This window comes from Micropterus salmoides, unplaced genomic scaffold, assembly GCF_014851395.1.
Source record: "Micropterus salmoides isolate LMB-PRFRI ecotype aquatic unplaced genomic scaffold, ASM1485139v1 Ms_hic_scaffold_1707, whole genome shotgun sequence".
Lineage (NCBI taxonomy): Eukaryota > Metazoa > Chordata > Actinopteri > Centrarchiformes > Centrarchidae > Micropterus > Micropterus salmoides.
This window is the reverse complement of record NW_024040826.1, coordinates 315-19,641: the sequence shown is the minus strand read 5'-3', so window position 1 is coordinate 19,641 and position 19,327 is coordinate 315. Positions and strand designations below refer to the sequence as shown.

The 19,327-nt window shown below is 41.7% G+C and overlaps 1 protein-coding gene across 7 annotated transcripts; it reads left to right on the top strand.

The window, feature by feature from the left end:
- Positions 1 to 2,912: 2,912 nt before the first annotated feature.
- On the top strand, positions 2,913 to 17,271 carry sf3b1 (splicing factor 3b, subunit 1). Of its 7 annotated transcripts, XM_038725966.1 has the most exons (24): positions 3,016 to 3,043; positions 3,841 to 4,013; positions 4,198 to 4,299; positions 4,491 to 4,605; positions 7,030 to 7,109; positions 7,259 to 7,465; positions 7,659 to 8,133; positions 8,255 to 8,376; positions 8,477 to 8,674; positions 8,788 to 8,889; positions 9,283 to 9,462; positions 9,543 to 9,629; positions 10,109 to 10,379; positions 10,903 to 11,048; positions 12,094 to 12,240; positions 12,593 to 12,718; positions 13,324 to 13,545; positions 13,656 to 13,838; positions 13,936 to 14,047; positions 14,159 to 14,279; positions 14,370 to 14,501; positions 14,910 to 15,182; positions 15,307 to 15,523; positions 16,653 to 17,271. In XM_038725966.1, the coding sequence occupies exons 1-24, from the start codon at positions 3,016 to 3,018 to the stop codon at positions 16,809 to 16,811; spliced, it is 3,978 nt and encodes a 1,325-aa protein (XP_038581894.1). In that variant the 3' UTR covers positions 16,812 to 17,271. The 7 variants fall into 7 exon arrangements, 2 of the variants coding, with proteins under 2 accessions (XP_038581894.1, XP_038581896.1); XM_038725968.1 differs by lacking the exons at positions 3,016 to 3,043; positions 3,841 to 4,013; positions 4,198 to 4,299; positions 4,491 to 4,605 and adding an exon at positions 4,936 to 6,675 and having other exon boundaries at positions 16,653 to 16,811; XR_005445245.1 differs by lacking the exons at positions 7,659 to 8,133; positions 8,255 to 8,376; positions 8,477 to 8,674; ... (13 more) ...; positions 15,307 to 15,523; positions 16,653 to 17,271 and adding an exon at positions 5,921 to 5,979 and having other exon boundaries at positions 2,913 to 3,043; positions 6,621 to 7,109; positions 7,259 to 7,327.
- The last annotated feature ends 2,056 nt before the right edge of the window (positions 17,272 to 19,327 follow it).

Below are 19,327 nucleotides of genomic sequence, written 5' to 3'. Positions count from 1 at the left end.
CACTGACTGACACCATGTAAAACACACAAGTGATTCCCAACCTGGGGTACTTGTAGCCCAAGGGGTACTTCTGCAGTTGCCAGGGGATATGTGGAAAAAGTTATGATATGATAATATATATCCACATATCTGTGTGTAGGAGAAAAAACAATACACAAGTAAGATCACAAATGTCAGTAGTTATTGTCAAAATCTCCTACCAACTAGGGTAGTCTGCACAATACATGCTTCAGTTTTCCACCAACCGGAGTAAATTGTAGTTTATTAAGACATGCAGAAATAAGACAAATGTGACAATCCTGTAAATGGTTGAAACAATCGGTTTGTGCCGCTCCAAGTTATAAAAGTGCAAAAATTTGGGCAACAATGCCATAAAGCCACCCCATCTATCAAAGTGATATGATAAACTTGGGCCCATCTGATCAAGAGTGTCAGGGTATGCTGGGCTAAAAAAGTTGGGAACCACTGTACTATACTATTTATATACTGTTTTATACACTCAGTTGCAGAGATGGAAGAAGTACTCAGATCTTTTACTTAAGTAAATGTGCCAATACAACAATGAAGAAATATTCCGTTGTAAGTAAAAGTCCTGCATTCCAGGTTTTACTTAAGTAAAAAGAACAAAAGTATTAGAATTGAAATATACTTAAAGTACCAAAAGTAAAAGTAGCCTACTCATAATGCAGAATGTCCCATTTCAGAATAATTTATATTAAATTAATTATACAGTTTAAAGTGACAAGGACAGTGCACAGTTTTGCCATCTTGGCTAAGTTTCAACTACTATTGAATTGTAATTATTAATGCATTCATGTGTACATTGTTATGTTGCAGCATGGGTTAGGGTTAGGGTTGGAGTTGATTTTAACTACTTTCTATACTGCTTGTGAATGTCCCCCTGCTTATCTTAACCTATAACAATACATTAAAATGTAATATTTTGTATTGTTAATCTGAATCTGCAACGTAACAGAAATTATTAAATACCTGAGTAAATGTTCTTAGTTACTTTCCATAACTGGTCAGTTGCCAATTATTAGGAACACTAACAATCCTACATTAAATCCTCCTTCATAAAGGCTATACTACGCTATTTTTTTTTTCTTTTGGTTGAAACTCCTGTATGATCATTTTGCTGTGCCGTTATACTGACAATATAACAATATAATAATCAGAATCAGCTTTAATGGCCAGGAATGTGTACACATACAACGAATTTGACTTTGGATTGTACTTTGCTCTCAATGCACATACACAGGACAAACGTAAACAAACAAGCGTAAACAAAAGGCTCAGCAAGGAGAAGACACAGTGTGCAGAACGCACAGACACTATAAACAAAAACGGCAACAACATTTGTTGGCAGTGAGACAGCAGGACAATAGTGAAGTGAGAACATATTTTTGTGCAGGAGTTATTCTGTACATTATCAGATGGATATGATATAGATAGTATATACAATATAATATACAATACACAAAAGTGACAAATAAATAATAAGAGGCATTAAACAGTATCCAGTGTACACATTACCATGATATTAAATCACTTCATCAATATGTTACAAAGTCGCTATGTGATAATAATAACAATAATAATAACAATAATAAATGATTAATAATGTTGTACTGATAGTACAAGGTACAAGTACAAGTAGTAGTAGTAGTTGTCGTAATATTATACTGTGTTAAATGTATTATTTTTGCAAGGAGAACTCCCCAATCCCCAACTTAAAGCAGGTGGTCATGTTGGAGCTCATGGTGCCCTGGGAGCAGCGGATGGAGCAGGTCAATGAGAGGAAGAAAGGGAAATATGCAGATCTGGTAGAGGAGTGCCGCAGGAGGGGGTTGTGTACACAATGAATGCCCATTGAAGTGGGGGGCAGGGGCTTTGCGGATAAATCAATGTGCAAGGCATTCATCCATTACTGGTGCACCTAAAAGAAAAGTCATTGGCAGAGCTTCAGAGGCAGCAGTGAAAGCCTCAAGATGGCTGTGGATCAGGAGGGACACGCCGTGGGCTAATGCCTCTTGGACGAGGGCCGGTACTTGATCACTCCCGGTCGGGTGACCTGAGTGAGGGGGGTATGAAGTTGAAACACCTGTAACACCCGATGACCCCAGGTACTATCGCGGATCATGTCTCCAAGTGCATCACTAGATGTATGCAACTTTCATGCCACATCAACACTTGTAAACACATACAAAGTGGTATTAAGTAGTACATTTGCTACAGTGCTCAAATTCAAGTGTAGTACATGAGTAACCTAAAGTACATTTTTGAGGTACTTTGCTTTGTGTTTCTATTTTATATTTCTACTCAACTACATTGCAATGGGACATATTGTACTTTCACTCCAGTATATTTTTTTACATCAAGGGTTACTTTTCAGAATAATTATTTTAAATACAAAATATGAAACCTTTATAAAAAAGTATTCATTAATATAACACAACACAGTGTATAAATTAGATAAAATTAGCCCCATCTAAACCAGTTCTCACAAAAATGCTGCTTACATATTATTGCAACAATAAGAATAGTCCAATAATTTAAAATATAATGACATAATACTTAAAGCATTTTCCTTTTGATTTGATACTTGAAGTACATTTTGCCGTGTTGTGTGACTTGTACTACACTATGGTATCAATCTACTTTCTTCTATCACAAAAACGCCCTCTGTTGATCAACCCACTCTTTTTGCCTTTTTCACAAAACAAATAACAAGTAAACGTGTGTCAAAATACTCTGAGAACAGCTAGAAAAAGACTACAACCCTCACTTGACTAGCACACCCATAGATAGCACACCAGCTTCGCGTTAAGTCCCGCCTCCTACTCTGCCTCTGATTGGCTAAACCTTGCCCTAATCCCACCCTCACTCTAATCTTAACCAACCGAACCAGCGGAGGCAACAACTACTAGCCAATCAGAGGCAGATTTGTCAAAAATAACGCGGAACTCTGGAACAACACACTTCCGGTTTCAGAGTCGAACAACCACCACCAAAATGGCGAAGATCGCCAAAACGCACGAAGGTAAATTACAAAATTTTAAATAACTAAACGGACCCTGTTTATGATTATTTTTTCACAATATAAGGCGTCGAGAAATGCCGTAGTAAATGCTGGAATTTTTGGAGCAATAACTGATGTATTGATTGTTTTAAAACGCAATAAGCAGCAGGCCGTGATACGACGCAACGCGGACGCGGTTTAGATAATGGCGCTGGGTGCTAGCTTCTTAGCTAGCTAGTTACCCTTAGCTACCGTCACCGTGCAGTATTTGCCATTGTTAAGCATTTGTGCATATATATATTTAACTTCGCTACCAGATTCACCGACACAATCAAATTAATCTTTAGGCACACCATTTATTGTATGACCAAGTTATTACTATTTACTGTTGATTAAATGCTAATATGGTAATCAAATGGCTAACCTTGTTAGCAGTGGCTTCAATTAACATAACTGTTACACACGTTAACGTTAGCTAATGCTTATGCGTACACTTAAATGTTTAGCCATTTGTGTCTCTTAAGTCGCCATACATATATACAGCCTCTGTATATATGTATGTGGGTTTCCCACTCAGGGAACAGGGCTTATCATAACCTATAATAATAGGTTAAAATGTATTTGACTATATTTTGTATTTTTAACGCGAATCTGCAACGTGACTAACATTAAAGTTAATCAATAAATGTGGTAGAGTAAAAAGATGTATGTCTAAGTACTGTTCCTTTTAAAAGTATCATAAAGTAATACTTTAAGTAGGAGCTTTCCTGTCATCTGTAATTGATCACTCTCGTTTATTTTCTTCACTGTACTTGCAGACATCGAGGCCCAGATCCTGGAGATCCAGGGGATGAAGGCTACCCTCCTGGAGGAAGGGGACCAGGGAGTGGGCCTTGACTCCACCGGCTTTTATGACCAGGAAATCTATGGAGGCAGCGACAGTCGCTTTGCTGGATATGTCACTTCCATTGCTGCCAATGAACAGGAGGAGGTAAGCAGAGAGTTTCCTTTGTCTAAAATATGTTATGATACGGTTGGATGAACTTTCATTCTCTTGCATTGCCACAGTTTTTTGGAGCTTGAGTGCTCCCTCTTTGCCTGTTGCATATGAGCTAGGAGAGTCTTGCCGTTTAGGCGAGATTTGACTAGACTCCTGTTTCTCTTTCTTTCCTCAGGATGATGAAGAGGATTCAACAACAAGCTTGTTGGGACAAAAGAAGCCAGGGTACCATGCACCAGTGGCAATACTCAATGCCATTCCTCAGTCAGATGAGCAAGTATGTGTTGATTTAGTGTGTCTCAAATTCACAAGTTCATCCCTGTGTTCTTGCCATTATATCGTCTCTCTGTGGAGTTGAAGTGACGTTTCAGATATGATATAATAGAATAGAATTGTAGAATTTTAAAAAGGATTTTTGTTTGTGATTTAGAAATACACTGACATTCTCTACCCATCATTGTTTTGCAGTATGACCCATTTGCAGAGCATCGTCCACAGAAGATCGCAGAGAGGGAAGACGAATACAAAGCCCGGCGCAGACAGATGATCATCTCACCTGAGCGTCTCGACCCTTTTGCAGATGGTAAATTTTGCTCTTTTTCGTCTTCATTATACCTTCCCCATTTGCTCCCCCTTTTCATGATTCACTTTTTTCCTGACCCCCATGACTACCAATGGTTTCACACCAATAGTTTTGCTGTTCAACCCTTCGACCACAATGCAATAGCTTGCCTCCCAGACATGATGCCTTCCCTGTGGTCAATCCTTTGTGGTCCAAGAACATTTTGTGTCGTCGTTCCCTTTTCTTCCTCGTATGATCTGCATTTGTATCAACTTCCAACTTTGCAACACATGTCAGTGTGGGCTCAAGGCTTATCTTCATTATTTTGGTTTGGAAAAATATCACTGTCTTGATCTGAATGTGCAAAATGAGAGTTGTATCCTTGTGTGTGCAACAAAATAAAGTTAAACCCATTGTAGGGTTACCATGCTTTTCAGTGGGAGAGGTGGTTAGGTGTTCAATGCTGAAAGGGGTAGTTCACCTAACAAACGTGGGTCGCAGATGGGTTGTGTGTGCGTCGAAGGGTTAACAATCCCATGTTGAGCGTCAGCCTAAATTATGATGGGAAAGTGCAGTGTCCCTTTGTCATAGCATATGAAGATGAGAGATGTAAGTTTGAGGGTTAGCTCTTGTGTAATTCACCTGCAAATGTGCTGAGCTCAGTAACTGATAACAAAACAATAACCTGCCCGCTCATAGTTAGAGCGTTAGATGGCTGGCAGTGGAGAGAAATGTGCTGGGTCACTTTGGTGTAGTCAACCAGAATCGTTAGGGTTATGTAACAACACAATAGTCATACCCTCGATCAGGTCAGTCAGGTGTCATGTCTTCCCAGTCTCTCTTTGCCTGGGCTGTAATTTAAGTGTCCTGTGGTACCGTAAACACTTTGATAGATGTGCAGTGTCCTTGGGCCTCAGCTTTTTTACAGATCTGAGGATCATGATTTCCAGGCTTCCAAGATTATATACCTTTTTATTATAAATTTTGAGACTTTAAACCTGTGCCTGGAAATGGCATTTTAAGTGTAGAAACATACAAGTATTTTACATAAACTACAAACAATAATGATGAGCCAGCTAGTTTATCTATCTCTCCATTTTTATTGCATCTTCACTTCTCCTGACAACATTAACTTAAATGGCCTGAGTGTTTCAGGTTTGGTCTAGGTAGGGCTTATTTGAAGCCTGCATGTAGAGAGAGCTCTATGTACAAAATTGTTGTGTAAATATATTTTTATTTTACAACTCTCTCTGTAAAATAGAAATATGTTATCAAGAAAATTGTGTACCACAATACCACAGGCCCATACTAACTGTCCTTAATTTCTCTCCTACAGCAGTACTGCTTTGCCAGTCCTGTACTGCACTCTGTTAAGGGTGCAGCAACTCATCCTGTGTAGGTTATGGGGAACACAGAGAACTGTGCACTTGTCAGTTTGGTCAGGGTCTACTGGCTGCTTGTTTGGGGCCTGTGAGGGGAATCAGATGCAGCCCAGCTACGACAAACCTCAACCCCCAAAGAGCCTCTTAAGTTATTTATTTGGCTTATCATTTCCCAACAAATTTAGATAAAGTCCTCCATACATTCATGATGGAAAATTACTGCCCAAATATTTGACTTTATATCTTTGCCTTATTTTATCAGTTACCTTTTGTCCTGAAAAGGAAGTCAAGATTTACATGTATGATGATTGAATAATAACCACTGCTGTTATAAGTCAGTGTGGCTCTGGCATGTCATATCATTATATTTCTGACATTTGGGCTAGATTTATGATTATATTCCCCCTCATTTATATATTTTGCTCTGTTGTAATGTCATTCCTAGATGTAGCCTCAAAATCTTGACTTCGTTTTATATGCTAGCCTAAATAATTGGGAATCTGGGCCACAGGGTCTCATATGATTGGTTATGCCCCCAGAAGATACTTTGTTTCTTTGAGTGCCGTAAATCAATGCAACACAGGTGGTATTCTGTTGTGTGTGAGTTCAAACCCTTTTCCAAAGTGTTACTAATGGTAAAGAGAAATTTTCTAGGCTTCTTTTCTGCCGGTTGAAGTCTGACTGCAGAAGGACCCTTGGCACTGAAAGTGTACGTATACTGAAGAGCACAGCCCAGGACCCCTGCATCAGTGATGGCTATAACTTCTTAATCCACTTAAAGAAAACACCACAACCACAGCTCTTCTCTCTATGTATCTGCTTGTTTTTCCATTAGAATGCTATGACTGTATGTAAGAGAGACAAATGTATAATTGTATGTTATTCAGTAGGACTTGTTTTGTGCATCAGCTCTTTATAAAAACAGGAACGTAAGTTAAATCTGTTGGTAAAGAGAGTCAGGGTTAGCTGGCTGTGTTTGTGCTTGCTGTGTTTCTAATAACTTGGGTCCCCAGAGTGTATACTGATGAGTGTCCTATGTTCTTGTTGGTGCTCTTTCGCGCAGGGGGCAAAACACCGGACCCCAAGATGCAAGTCAGGTCATATGTGGACGTCATGTTGGAGCAGAACCTGTCCAAAGAGGAGGTAAGCGTGTACTCGTGTTTTCTTTGACATGCACTGCAAAATATTTCCAGATGGCTTCTAGATAAAGATGTCAGGTGTTAAACCTATATACAGTCCTGTGCTTTGTTGCAGTACAATTTATCCTTATGTTTGTGCGTTTTTGCATGTAGAGAGAGATTCGTCAGCAGCTGGCAGAGAAGGCCAAATCAGGGGACCTGAAAGTTGTCAACGGGTCTGCTGCCAGCCAAGCTGCTGCCGCCGCCGCTGCCGCTGCAGCAAAACGTAAGCGCCGCTGGGACCAGACAGCTGACCAAACCCCCACTAATTCTACACCCAAAAAGATGTCCAGCTGGGATCAGGCGGATTCCTCTGCTGAGGTGAGCCACTCAAGTTTAAGCTTCTTAACTACTTGATAGATAAGTAGATAGATGTTAGCGTCTGACTAAAATATTGCGGTTAGTACTCAGTATTACATAACTAATTTTGTAAATTAAGGGAATCCAGTAATATGCGATGATTTTAAACTTGTGTTTTTAATCTCATCTCTTCTTTGTTACTGGTCCCTTTTAGACTCCAGGACACACCCCTGGACACACACCTGCACACACACCTTCAAACAGCCGATGGGATGAAACCCCTGGCCGTTCTAAAGGCAGTGAGACCCCAGGGGCCACTCCCAGTACTCGCATGTGGGACCCCACTCCCAGTCACACACCTGCTGGCGCTGCCACTCCTGGCAGGGACACACCCGGTCACGCCACGCCTGGCCATGGTGGGGCCACAGGAAGTGTACGCAAGAACCGCTGGGACGAAACCCCAAAGACAGAAAGAGAGACCCCGGGACACGGGAGTGGCTGGGCTGAAACGCCACGCACAGACAGAGGAGATGAGTCTGTGGGCGAGACCCCAACACCAGGGGCCAGTAAGAGGAAGTCACGGTGGGATGAAACCCCTGCCAGTCAAATGGGATCCTCAACACCTCTACTTACCCCAGGAAAGACTCCCATAGGAACGCCAGCTATGAACATGGCTACCCCAACACCGGGTAAATATTGCAGAAGCTTATAGAAATCCAAACAATAATATATATTTGTATATTTATTAGTCACATGGATCCTGTAGCACCTTTAATGGGTTTACTGTGTTTCCTCTTCTGTTTTCTTCAGGCCACCTGATGAGTATGACTCCAGAACAGCTGCAGGCGTGGAGGTGGGAGAGGGAAATTGATGAGAGGAACCGGCCTCTCACAGACGAGGAGCTTGATGCCATGTTTCCAGAAGGATACAAGGTTCATGACCCCCTTTTTTTTCTTGCCTTTAAAACTCTAGTTACAAATAAATATCTGTACAAGTAGTCCCAGTACTGATGTGTATTTCTCTTCTCCACAGGTCTTGCCTCCACCAGCAGGCTATGTGCCGATCCGCACTCCGGCCCGGAAGCTGTCAGCAACGCCCACTCCTATTGGAGGCATGACAGGCTTCCACATGCAGGCGGAGGACCGCACCACAAAACAGATGAATGACCAGCCTTCAGGAAACCTCCCCTTCCTCAAACCCGATGACATCCAGTATTTCGACAAACTGCTGGTGAGCATCACTTTTGTGCACACAACATACGTAAAACCCCGTGAAACGGCTCGATCTTTGTCCTGTCTGAAGGTCAGCATGTGTGTTGATGACTAGCTGTGTGTGTTTGTCAGGTGGAGGTGGATGAGTCCACGCTGAGCCCAGAGGAGCAAAAAGAGAGGAAGATCATGAAGTTGCTGCTGAAGATTAAAAATGGAACACCGCCCATGAGGAAGGTTGGTCGCTGCTGATATTCCCATACTTTGAAATATTATTTCCAGTATCCCTTTTTAAAAACACCTCAACATGTCCTGTGTTCCCCTTGAGCCTCGTGCTCTCCCTTATTTCTTTATCTGCCATGGAGGCTTGTGAAAGCACAAAGCACAAAAACGGTATTGCAAGATCAACACCCAGCACTAAGCCTGTACGTGGCTACAGTGTGAATATTTGCTTGCTAAAGAATCCCCTCTTTGAGGAACTGCTGTTTTCAGTAGAGGTCTAAGTGTTGGCCATCATGCTCTGCTGGGAGCAGCAGACAGAAATCATGAGATCTGTTATTAAAAGACCGAAGGCCGTATGAATGAATGTGATTTCAACCACCCGACTAATTCTCCTCTCTCCTGTCTTAGGCCGCTCTGCGTCAGATCACCGATAAAGCTCGTGAATTCGGAGCAGGCCCTCTGTTCAACCAGATCCTGCCATTGCTCATGTCGCCCACCTTAGAAGACCAGGAGCGCCACCTGCTGGTTAAAGTCATTGACCGCATCCTCTACAAGCTGGATGACCTGGTTCGACCATACGTACACAAGGTAGGCTCGGTGTGAGAGAGCTGCACTTATTTGAGTAGACTGTGTCGGACAAACTTACTAATTGTCCTTTTTGTGTCCAGATCCTGGTGGTGATTGAGCCCCTTCTGATTGATGAGGACTACTATGCCAGAGTAGAAGGCAGAGAAATCATCTCTAACTTGGCAAAGGTAATGTAGAACACGTAAAATAAAAAGATATGCACACTCTCCCTGCTTCCTGCGAACTATTCTCGCCTGTTCAACCAGTCCATGGTCAGATCAGGGCTAGTCGTTCGCTAGATTAATTCCAACACGAGAGCTAGCAGACCTGACTTAACTTAACTTCTCGTCTGTTCTCAACCTGCACCTGTTGGTTACAGTAATACATTGACATCATTTAGTTATTTATTGATTTTATTTGATTGATTGCTTTTAATAGATATTAGTTATTGACACTATGACATTCAAAATTCAGTCTAAATAAATGCAGACTTGTTGAAACCAATGGTTGCTATGAACAGCAGTTATCCTGTTGATTAATGTAAACTATTTAAAACATTTTCTGTAGAAACAAGCTTTTTTGTGGTTTCTGATCACTGTCTGTGACTCAGTAAATGTGTGACAATGACTGAGATATTTGACATTTGTCTTCTTCCTGTCCGTCTCAGGCTGCTGGGTTGGCTACGATGATCTCCACAATGCGACCTGATATTGACAACATGGATGAGTACGTCAGAAACACCACCGCCCGAGCCTTTGCCGTGGTGGCCTCTGCTCTTGGTATTCCCTCTCTCCTGCCCTTCCTCAAAGCTGTGTGTAAAAGCAAGAAATCCTGGCAGGCCCGGCACACAGGCATCAAGATCGTGCAGCAGATTGCCATCCTCATGGGCTGTGCCATTCTGCCCCACCTTCGCAGCTTGGTGGAGATTATCGAACACGGTCAGTCATGGTCACATGTGAAGGGCTTACACTGTCGGTCATTACCAATGGCAACCCTTTTTTAAAGCACAACACGCAGTTCATTACAGCCAGTTAGGTTTTAGTTTCACATGCAGATGCATCGTTTAAGTGTGTTTTGATACTTTTCAAGGCCAAATCTATATTTGATTGCTCCCCAATTTCCTTTACAGCTCTCATTCTGACTATATACTACTACTACTATACTTTGATATAGATTCTGCAAGCATATTTTATTTTTTTAAGATACAGCTAAGTTTTGAAAACCTATATTGAGCATTTATTTTATTATTGGCAGCTGCAATTTTCCACACATTTATACTATGTATTTTTAATTTTCAAGTTGTCACTGTAAGCTGAACCCTGAAAAGATTTTAAAGTGTGCTTTAAACTGATAATGAAACATGCAGGTGCCGTTCGTTATTGTTCAATCAACACTGTCCTGATGGCTGGAAGGAAATGTGTTCAAGCTCTGACTGTTTGTTTTGACTGTGTGATGCCACAGGTCTGGTGGATGAGCAGCAGAAAGTGAGGACCATCAGTGCCCTGGCTATAGCTGCCCTCGCTGAAGCTGCTACACCCTATGGTATCGAGTCCTTTGACTCAGTTCTCAAGCCCCTCTGGAAGGGTATCAGACAACACAGAGGAAAGGTAAGAAAAAATACAAAAAGTTACCTTGTAAAGTTTTTTGGAGGAAAGAACAGTATTTTATTGCAAGATCAACACCCAGCGCTGAGCCTGCATGTGGCTACAGTGTGAATATTTGCTTGCTATAAAGTCTCCTTGAAGGGGCTGCTGCTGTCAGTAGAGGTCAGATGAAAGACTGTTAATACTCTGAGAGCATCAGACAACTCAAAGAGTTCATATTATGCTTTTTGGCTTTTTCCCCTCTCCTTTATAAAGTTACAAATCTTTTTTGTGCATGTAATAGGTTTGCAAAGTGAAAAAGCCCAAAGTGTGTTTCCATCTCCCACAGAAAACACTGCTCTGAACTGCCTGAAAACACCTCATTTGTAGTCCAGCCTTTTCCTTTTGATCCCTGTGACCTCACAGCAAAATGCGCGTCATAATACTCCCCAAGCTGCTAGTCCGACAAGTCCTCAAAAACACATGTGGAAAAACATTCTGAGCTGCAGAACACAGTGACAAGACGTCTGCCTCTCCTCTCCCTTCCAAACACTAGCTACCCTCCAGGCAGTCAGTGGACATAAAGTTGTTACTGTGATGTAGAGACAGAGCTCAGTTAAATCTTGGATGAAAGATACTTTTGTTACAGATTAAGAACTCACTCTTGCTCTAGTCCATGTTGCCAATCTGGTAAGGGAAACATGTACAGCTGAACCAAAGCTGTGTTTACCGGCTTCTCAGGGCCCCGCCCTACTCTGCTTCTGATTGGTTAATAGTCCTTAACTAGATCTGCGCATGTGCAACTGCCAACAAAGATCTTGTAGAGGTAAGATGTATCACTCCATAGCTAAAACGACGCCTTCAAAACAGGGTGAAAAGAGGAGCTGCAGCAATGTGCAGTATGACAATAATATGGTGTTTTTTGAAAATGAAACCATGTAAACCTGTTCTGGTACAACCCCTAAATAAGATTGAACCTGAAAATTTGCGTAATGTGACCTCTTTAAATGGCTACAACCCACAATCTGTGAGCTAAGTTTACAATTTATTCCTTCCCCTTCATCCCCAGGGTCTGGCCGCTTTCCTCAAAGCTATCGGTTACCTAATCCCATTGATGGATGCTGAGTATGCAAACTACTACACCAGGGAGGTGATGCTGATCCTTATCAGGGAGTTCCAGTCCCCTGATGAAGAGATGAAAAAGATTGTACTCAAGGTAAGGGGAGTGGAAGTAATGCCATAGTATATAACGCTCAGTGAATGTATGTCAGATGGCCACTCCATGCTTTTATTAAACATTAGCTGACTTCCTGCGACTATTCTCACCTGTTCAGCCATTATGTGGTTGCTTCGGGGCTAGTTGTTCGCTAGATGAACACCAACATGAGAATTGGCAGAGCTGACACCTGTGTCCTCTCTGTTCTCACCCTGCACCCGTTGGTTACATTTACAAACCCTGGATGTATCTGACCTATCTGCTCTTTGTCTGAACTCGGGTGCGAGAAATAATTGTTGATATGCTCGGTCCCAAATTTCTGTCTCTGACCTGTACTTGTGTTGTCTCACAGGTGGTGAAGCAGTGTTGCGGCACTGATGGTGTGGAAGCAAACTACATTAAGACTGAGATCCTGCCGCCCTTCTTTAAGCACTTCTGGCAGCACAGGATGGCTTTGGACAGACGCAACTACAGACAGGTTAGCAAACAGAAGTTCATCGTCAACTTAACAAAAGGCAATTCCACCGCACTTTGTTTACTGGACTGTATAGTATGAATGAAAACGGGGTTTAAATAGCTGATTTATGCAGCTTCGTACAATACTATTATACAATAAATATTACTATTCCTGTGCTGAACCACAATAACAAAACAACTTGCACAGAATTCAAGAAAGCAAAAAGCCATTACATGGATAATGAACGAACACACACAAATCCGAGATCTTTTGCCTGTTTTCAGCTTAATACACGCATTCTGCTTCCTGCGAACTATTCTCGCCTGTTCAACCAGTCCATGGTCAGATCAGGGCTAGTCGTTCGCTAGATTAATACCAACATGAGAACTAGCAGACCTGACTTTACTTCTCGTCTGTTCTCAACCTGCACCCGTTGGTTACAGTAATACATGGACATCATTTAGTTATTTATTGATTTGATAAATATTCATCATAATCTACAAATATCCTGTTGATCCACGCCAGCTGTATTTGTATCTACACTTTTTGGGCTGGTTGCAGGAGACTCATAGCTTCAAAACACATCCCGTGCACGTTTTTGAACTGTCTTTTTTTCCGTTAAACAGTTGGTGGACACCACAGTGGAGTTGGCCAACAAAGTGGGAGCAGCAGAGATCATTTCTCGCATCGTTGATGACCTGAAAGATGAGGCAGAGCAGTACCGAAAAATGGTGATGGAGACAATTGAAAAAATCATGGGCAACCTGGGTGCAGCCGACATCGACCACAAGCTGGAGGAGCAGCTGATCGACGGCATCCTGTATGCCTTCCAGGAACAGACAACAGAGGTGAGCGGGGTGACTCTCAGAAGTCTGTTATAAAATGTGCACCATTCAGTACAGGAAGAAGCCAGTCTTTACAGAATGTTTTAACTTCATCCCTTCTACTTCTTCTCCAGGACTCTGTGATGCTTAATGGTTTTGGCACGGTGGTGAATGCCCTCGGGAAGCGTGTGAAGCCCTACCTGCCTCAGATCTGTGGTACAGTTCTGTGGCGTCTGAACAACAAGTCTGCTAAAGTCCGTCAGCAGGCTGCTGACCTGATCTCCCGTACAGCCGTGGTCATGAAGACTTGCCAGGAGGTACGCTGGGAAGACAATATCATTCAGCAGACAGATTAAAATAAGATGCATGTTTTGGTTTTTTAGACTAATGCCTGTCCTCTTTCTGTATCTGCAGGAAAAGCTGATGGGTCACTTGGGTGTGGTGCTGTATGAGTATCTGGGAGAAGAGTACCCTGAGGTGTTGGGAAGTATCCTGGGAGCCCTGAAGGCCATTGTTAATGTTATTGGTAAGTCCTTTCACTTTTAAAAATCACTGCATTTTTAATGATAAACCTGCTTGTTTTTAGTTTAGAAAAAGAAACATCTGGACAGCTATAAGGTTATTTTCCTCTCTGAAGGTATGCACAAGATGACCCCGCCAATCAAAGACCTGCTTCCTCGTTTGACTCCCATCCTGAAGAACAGACATGAGAAAGTGCAGGAGAATTGTATCGACCTTGTGGGCAGGATTGCTGACAGGTCAGTAACGTAAAACCACAGATTGAAGGTAAAGGATCTGATTTTAGTGTCTTTTAGGGGCCTCATCCCAACTTCTTGCTTATATTTCAGGGGAGCGGAATACGTGTCGGCCAGGGAGTGGATGAGGATTTGTTTTGAACTGCTGGAGCTGCTCAAGGCTCACAAAAAGGCAATCCGCAGAGCGACTGTCAACACTTTTGGTTATATCGCCAAAGCCATTGGGTGAGTGTCATCTGTCAGAGCGTCATCGAGGTCTTCATAAATACCAAATCAGTTTCTCTGAATTGAGTATAATAGTATTAAAGATATTACAAACTTTGAAAGTTTTAAAATGTTTTTGTATGTTTTTAATTGCAGGCTGTTTTAGTCAAGAGTCAACTTCATTATCCATCTATTTTCACTTATCAGGGTCCAGTGTGCATTAATTCAATCATTATATCTTTAGGAATTGATAGATTGGAAAGTACTGAACAAAGTAATAATAAAATCACACTTAAATATTCTAATTAAATATATTATATGTACTATTAAAACCCTTAAATTTACCTTGACGCCTTGTTTTGGTCTGTTTTATAATTTAAAATGTTCACCATATGCAAACCAGCACTCTGCCTTCCTCCTTCCTCCTAGCCCCCATGATGTTTTGGCCACTCTACTCAATAACCTGAAGGTCCAGGAGCGTCAAAACAGAGTCTGCACAACTGTGGCCATCGCCATCGTCGCAGAGACCTGTTCGCCATTCACAGTGCTGCCGGCGCTCATGAACGAGTACCGTGTGCCTGAGCTGAATGTGCAGAATGGTGTGCTGAAGTCCCTCTCCTTCCTGTTTGAGTACATCGGAGAGATGGGCAAAGACTACATTTACGCTGTCACGCCGCTGCTGGAGGACGCACTAATGGACAGGTGAGGAGGAAGACGAGGATATCTTTACTCAAATGTGCTCTCCTAATAGTTTATTTATTACTACTTTTCTCATGAGGACACTGTAAAATACCTGAACTTTGTCTTACTTACTGTCGTCCTGCAGAGACTTGGTCCACAGACAGACAGCCAGTGCGGTGGTCCAGCACATGTCTCTCGGTGTTTACGGTTTTGGCTGTGAAGACTCTCTCAACCACTTGCTTAACTACGTGTGGCCCAATGTGTTCGAGACATCCCCTCATGTGATCCAGGCTGTTATGGGGGCCCTGGAGGGCCTGAGGGTCGCCATCGGACCCTGCCGCATGCTGCAGTACTGCTTACAGGTGAGGACAAACACCACTGTCCCTTTAACATGGAAAACATCTCCAGTACTGCTGAATTTCATATTATTATTATTATTATTATTGGGATGATGGTGGGGGTAGGAGTAATAGGAGGAGTAGGAATGATAAAAGTAAATATTTAAAGCCAGTTTGTCATTGCTTTTACACTGGCAACATATCATACCTGCCTGCACCACCACATAACCTTAAAACAAGGAAAAGAGAAGTTACACAATAAACTGACAAATAAAAAACATTTCCTCACGCCGCGCTGTAAAGACATCTCTAAGAAGAAAGTTTTAAAAAGGTAACAATATTAAGAGTAGAGGGGACATAATGGCTGTGTGTGAAATAGGGCTGTAACGAACGATTATTTTCATTAATGATTAATCTGTGATGATTTTCTTGATTAACTGATTAGTTGTCAGAAGAGGGTTAAAAAATGTCGATCAGTGTTACCCGAAGGCCAAGATGACCACCTCAAACATTTTGTTTTGTCCACAACCAAAATATATTCAGTTTACTGTCACAGATGATCTTGTACTTTTGTACAAGTATAAACGTGCACCTCCCCAAGACCGCAAGACTGGGTATCAGTGCAATGCCTCCCAGCAGACAGGAAGTGCTCCATGCTTTAACTTTACTAGTGGCCAATCGTGCAGCTGTTACACAGTAGATCAATATATTTGAGCGTCACAACCCATGCGACATGACTCGCTTCACTATCAGAATGTGATCTATTCGGTCAGTAACATTTGAAAAGTCTCCAGAGCCACACGTGTATCATTTTATCCCCATTCAAATAGCGGAGGGCTAAACAGGAAGTTGCTTTCGTTTGCGGCAAAAGTCAACACAGTGGACGCTATAGATCTACTGTCAACTTGTTTGGTAGTGTAACTGCAACTACTCGGACACCAACGCACAAGTATAAGTGAATGGCTATGTGTGTAGCTTACGGTGTAGACTCAAAGCAAAAGTATAAATAAAGCTTTATTGATTTGATTATCAGGGTAGTAAGACGTGACTCCAATTGGCTGGACGTAAAGAAAACTTTGAAGTGTTGAATTAGTTGTGGTTCAGTAATCAAAAATAAAACTTCACTGTGCTAACTGTACTGTTGTGTCTCCAGGGCCTGTTCCATCCGGCTAGGAAGGTGAGAGACGTCTACTGGAAGATTTACAACTCCATCTACATCGGCTCACAGGATGCCCTCATCGCCCACTACCCACAAGTCTACAACGACGAGAAAAACATGTATGTCCGCTTTGAGCTGGATTACGTCTTGTAAATACAAATTCATGTGCTTTTCTCCTCCAGTTATCACTCTCCATTGTCGTCGCTTATCTTCTAGGAACGAGTCTGTTTTTATTTAGCAACTGTCTTTCCCGGGGCAACACAGTTCCAACACGGGCACATTCAGCCACATTATTGACCCTGGATTGAAAATGAGCATGAAATTAGGAGAACTTAAAAGAAGGGACATTGTAGAGTCTGTACGTACTTTTTTATTTTTACTCTTTGAGTGTTCCCTGTCCGGAAAGTCCGAGGTCAGACGAGCCTTGATTTAAGAATGCAGAGCAGTCAGTCATCACAATGTTTTAAATATTTGGATTATGTTTTGTTTTTGTGTGTATTGATTGGCCTCTTGACCGGCTGCGCCCTTTACACACCCTCTCCTTGTTTCACCTCTGTTCTCATTAGATTGTTGCTTTATTTAATCAAATAAAATCTTTGTGTATAAAAGTACATTTCTGTGTATCGGCTTCTTTTTTTTTTATATAATATTATAGAATATTTACATTTATACCGATGAACTGTAGCTGAGTGAATTTACGTAAGAAGGGAAATCCAGCCAAGCACATGATCCAAAACAGACGGCAGAAACAAGTTATGCTATTTTCATTATTTTATTCTCCAAATTTTTTTCAATTTTCCAAATAAAGGATAAGTGACATGTCGGGCTTCAAATCAGATTTTAAGTAGGTGTGGAACAACAGACTTAGATTATTTCATTTTCACGTTTCATGGAATCTCTTGCACATAGAAACCCGTTCAAAATGTTCAGAAATGGCTGGCAGTATTGTAAACCGTGGCAAAGTATTCAGAGCATTTGAGTGCAAGTAGCAATACGGCACAGTAAAAATGCACCAATACAAGTAAAGAGTACTCGTAACGAAGGCAGAGTTGCCCCTCATAATAAGTTATTGTAACGGAGAAAAAGTAAAAGGTTTCTCAGCAAAAATTACAAAACATGGAAATATATCCTCGCTTTCTTAGTTGTCTGTGATGGTGTTTCCAAAACCACCAATTTTAATCATGGCGATGTACGTAAGCCTCTCCGCTCACCTGAAAGCCATGCTGTCGCTGCACTGCTCCTCAAGAACTGTAGAGTCGGAGTTTACCTTCCCTTTGGGAGGGTGGAAGTTATTATCCACCACTCCCTGCTGTGCTGTGCTTATTCATATATTTGCTGATTATTATCTCAATAAACTAATTGTTTGGTTTGAAAATTGTGAGAAATGCCGTCACAATTACCCAGAGCCCAACATGACAGATTCAGTGCTCGTTTTGTCCAACCAACCACCTAAACATTAAAAATAAATGTAAATAATTAAATGTTTTTACATGAAAAATGAATCTACTTATCAATCGACTAATTGTTTCAGCTGTGTTTGTATTTACTGTTATGTAGTTTAATTTATAACAAAACATCTATAACGTCTATAAGCTCTTACAACGTTTTGTGTGCAGAAATCATAGACTCAAAGTACACGAACCTGTGTACTTAAGTGTAGTACTTGAGTAAATGTACTTAGTTACATTCCGACACTGGCATCACAACAAACCTAGTTTCCTTGTTATCATTCTGCTGAGACACAACAACCAGATAAAGTAATGTGAGTGTGGGGGTTGTCTGTCCTGGTGGCCTTGTTTAGGATGAGCTCATCCTTCACATCATATGGGTGAACTAAGTCTGACATAATGGAGGCAGACCAAAACTATGAGTTGCTTGTAATTGCTTTCAGTTTCATGCACAGACTCCTTTTCAAATTGCTTGGCCTACTTTCTGAACTCTGCTTTCTTGTGCTTTTTAATCTCTTAAGTGTACCAAGAATTATATGAGTAGTGAAAAGTGCTCCTTCAACGTCTCTCTCTCCTCTTTACCCCATCAGACGCCATCCGAGTGTCCTTGAGTATCACCTCTCTGTCATGTATCTGACAAATAAACTGGGAATTCACTTGCACTAGAAAAACAAAAAGCAGAGAGATCACAACTCTCAAGCCTTTGCACCACCATGCATGAACGCTTAGAGACACACAATGGAAAAAAAACCTCCCCCCACTCTTCCTCCCTTCCATTCACCACTGCTGCACAGCCAGGCTCATGCGCTTTGACCCAGATTCCCCCTGGCAGAGTCTGGGTCTGCTAATCTGAGGAGGAAGGCAATAAATCTGGTTTGTGCGTTTGAGGCTGCAGCAAGAGGGATGTCCCTTAAAAAACAGATGCAAATGTGTGTGTATATATATATATATATATATATATATAATGTATTGATTAAAATATGTGCACTACAGGGTTGTATAGTTGGGACTTGCGAAGAGGAATTTATGGATCACATTTACTGAGTGGCGGCTCATCTGACCCAGGTCACATGTTCCCACAGGGCTGCACCACGGTGAGGCTGCTGTGTGCGGTTTTCAGGCTAATTTGTTGAGTAGATGTTAAATGGCTCTGTGAGGCTGTACAAAAGGCTATTGCCAGCATGCTGAAGTTAAAGCAGACATGTTCATCCTTGAATTCAA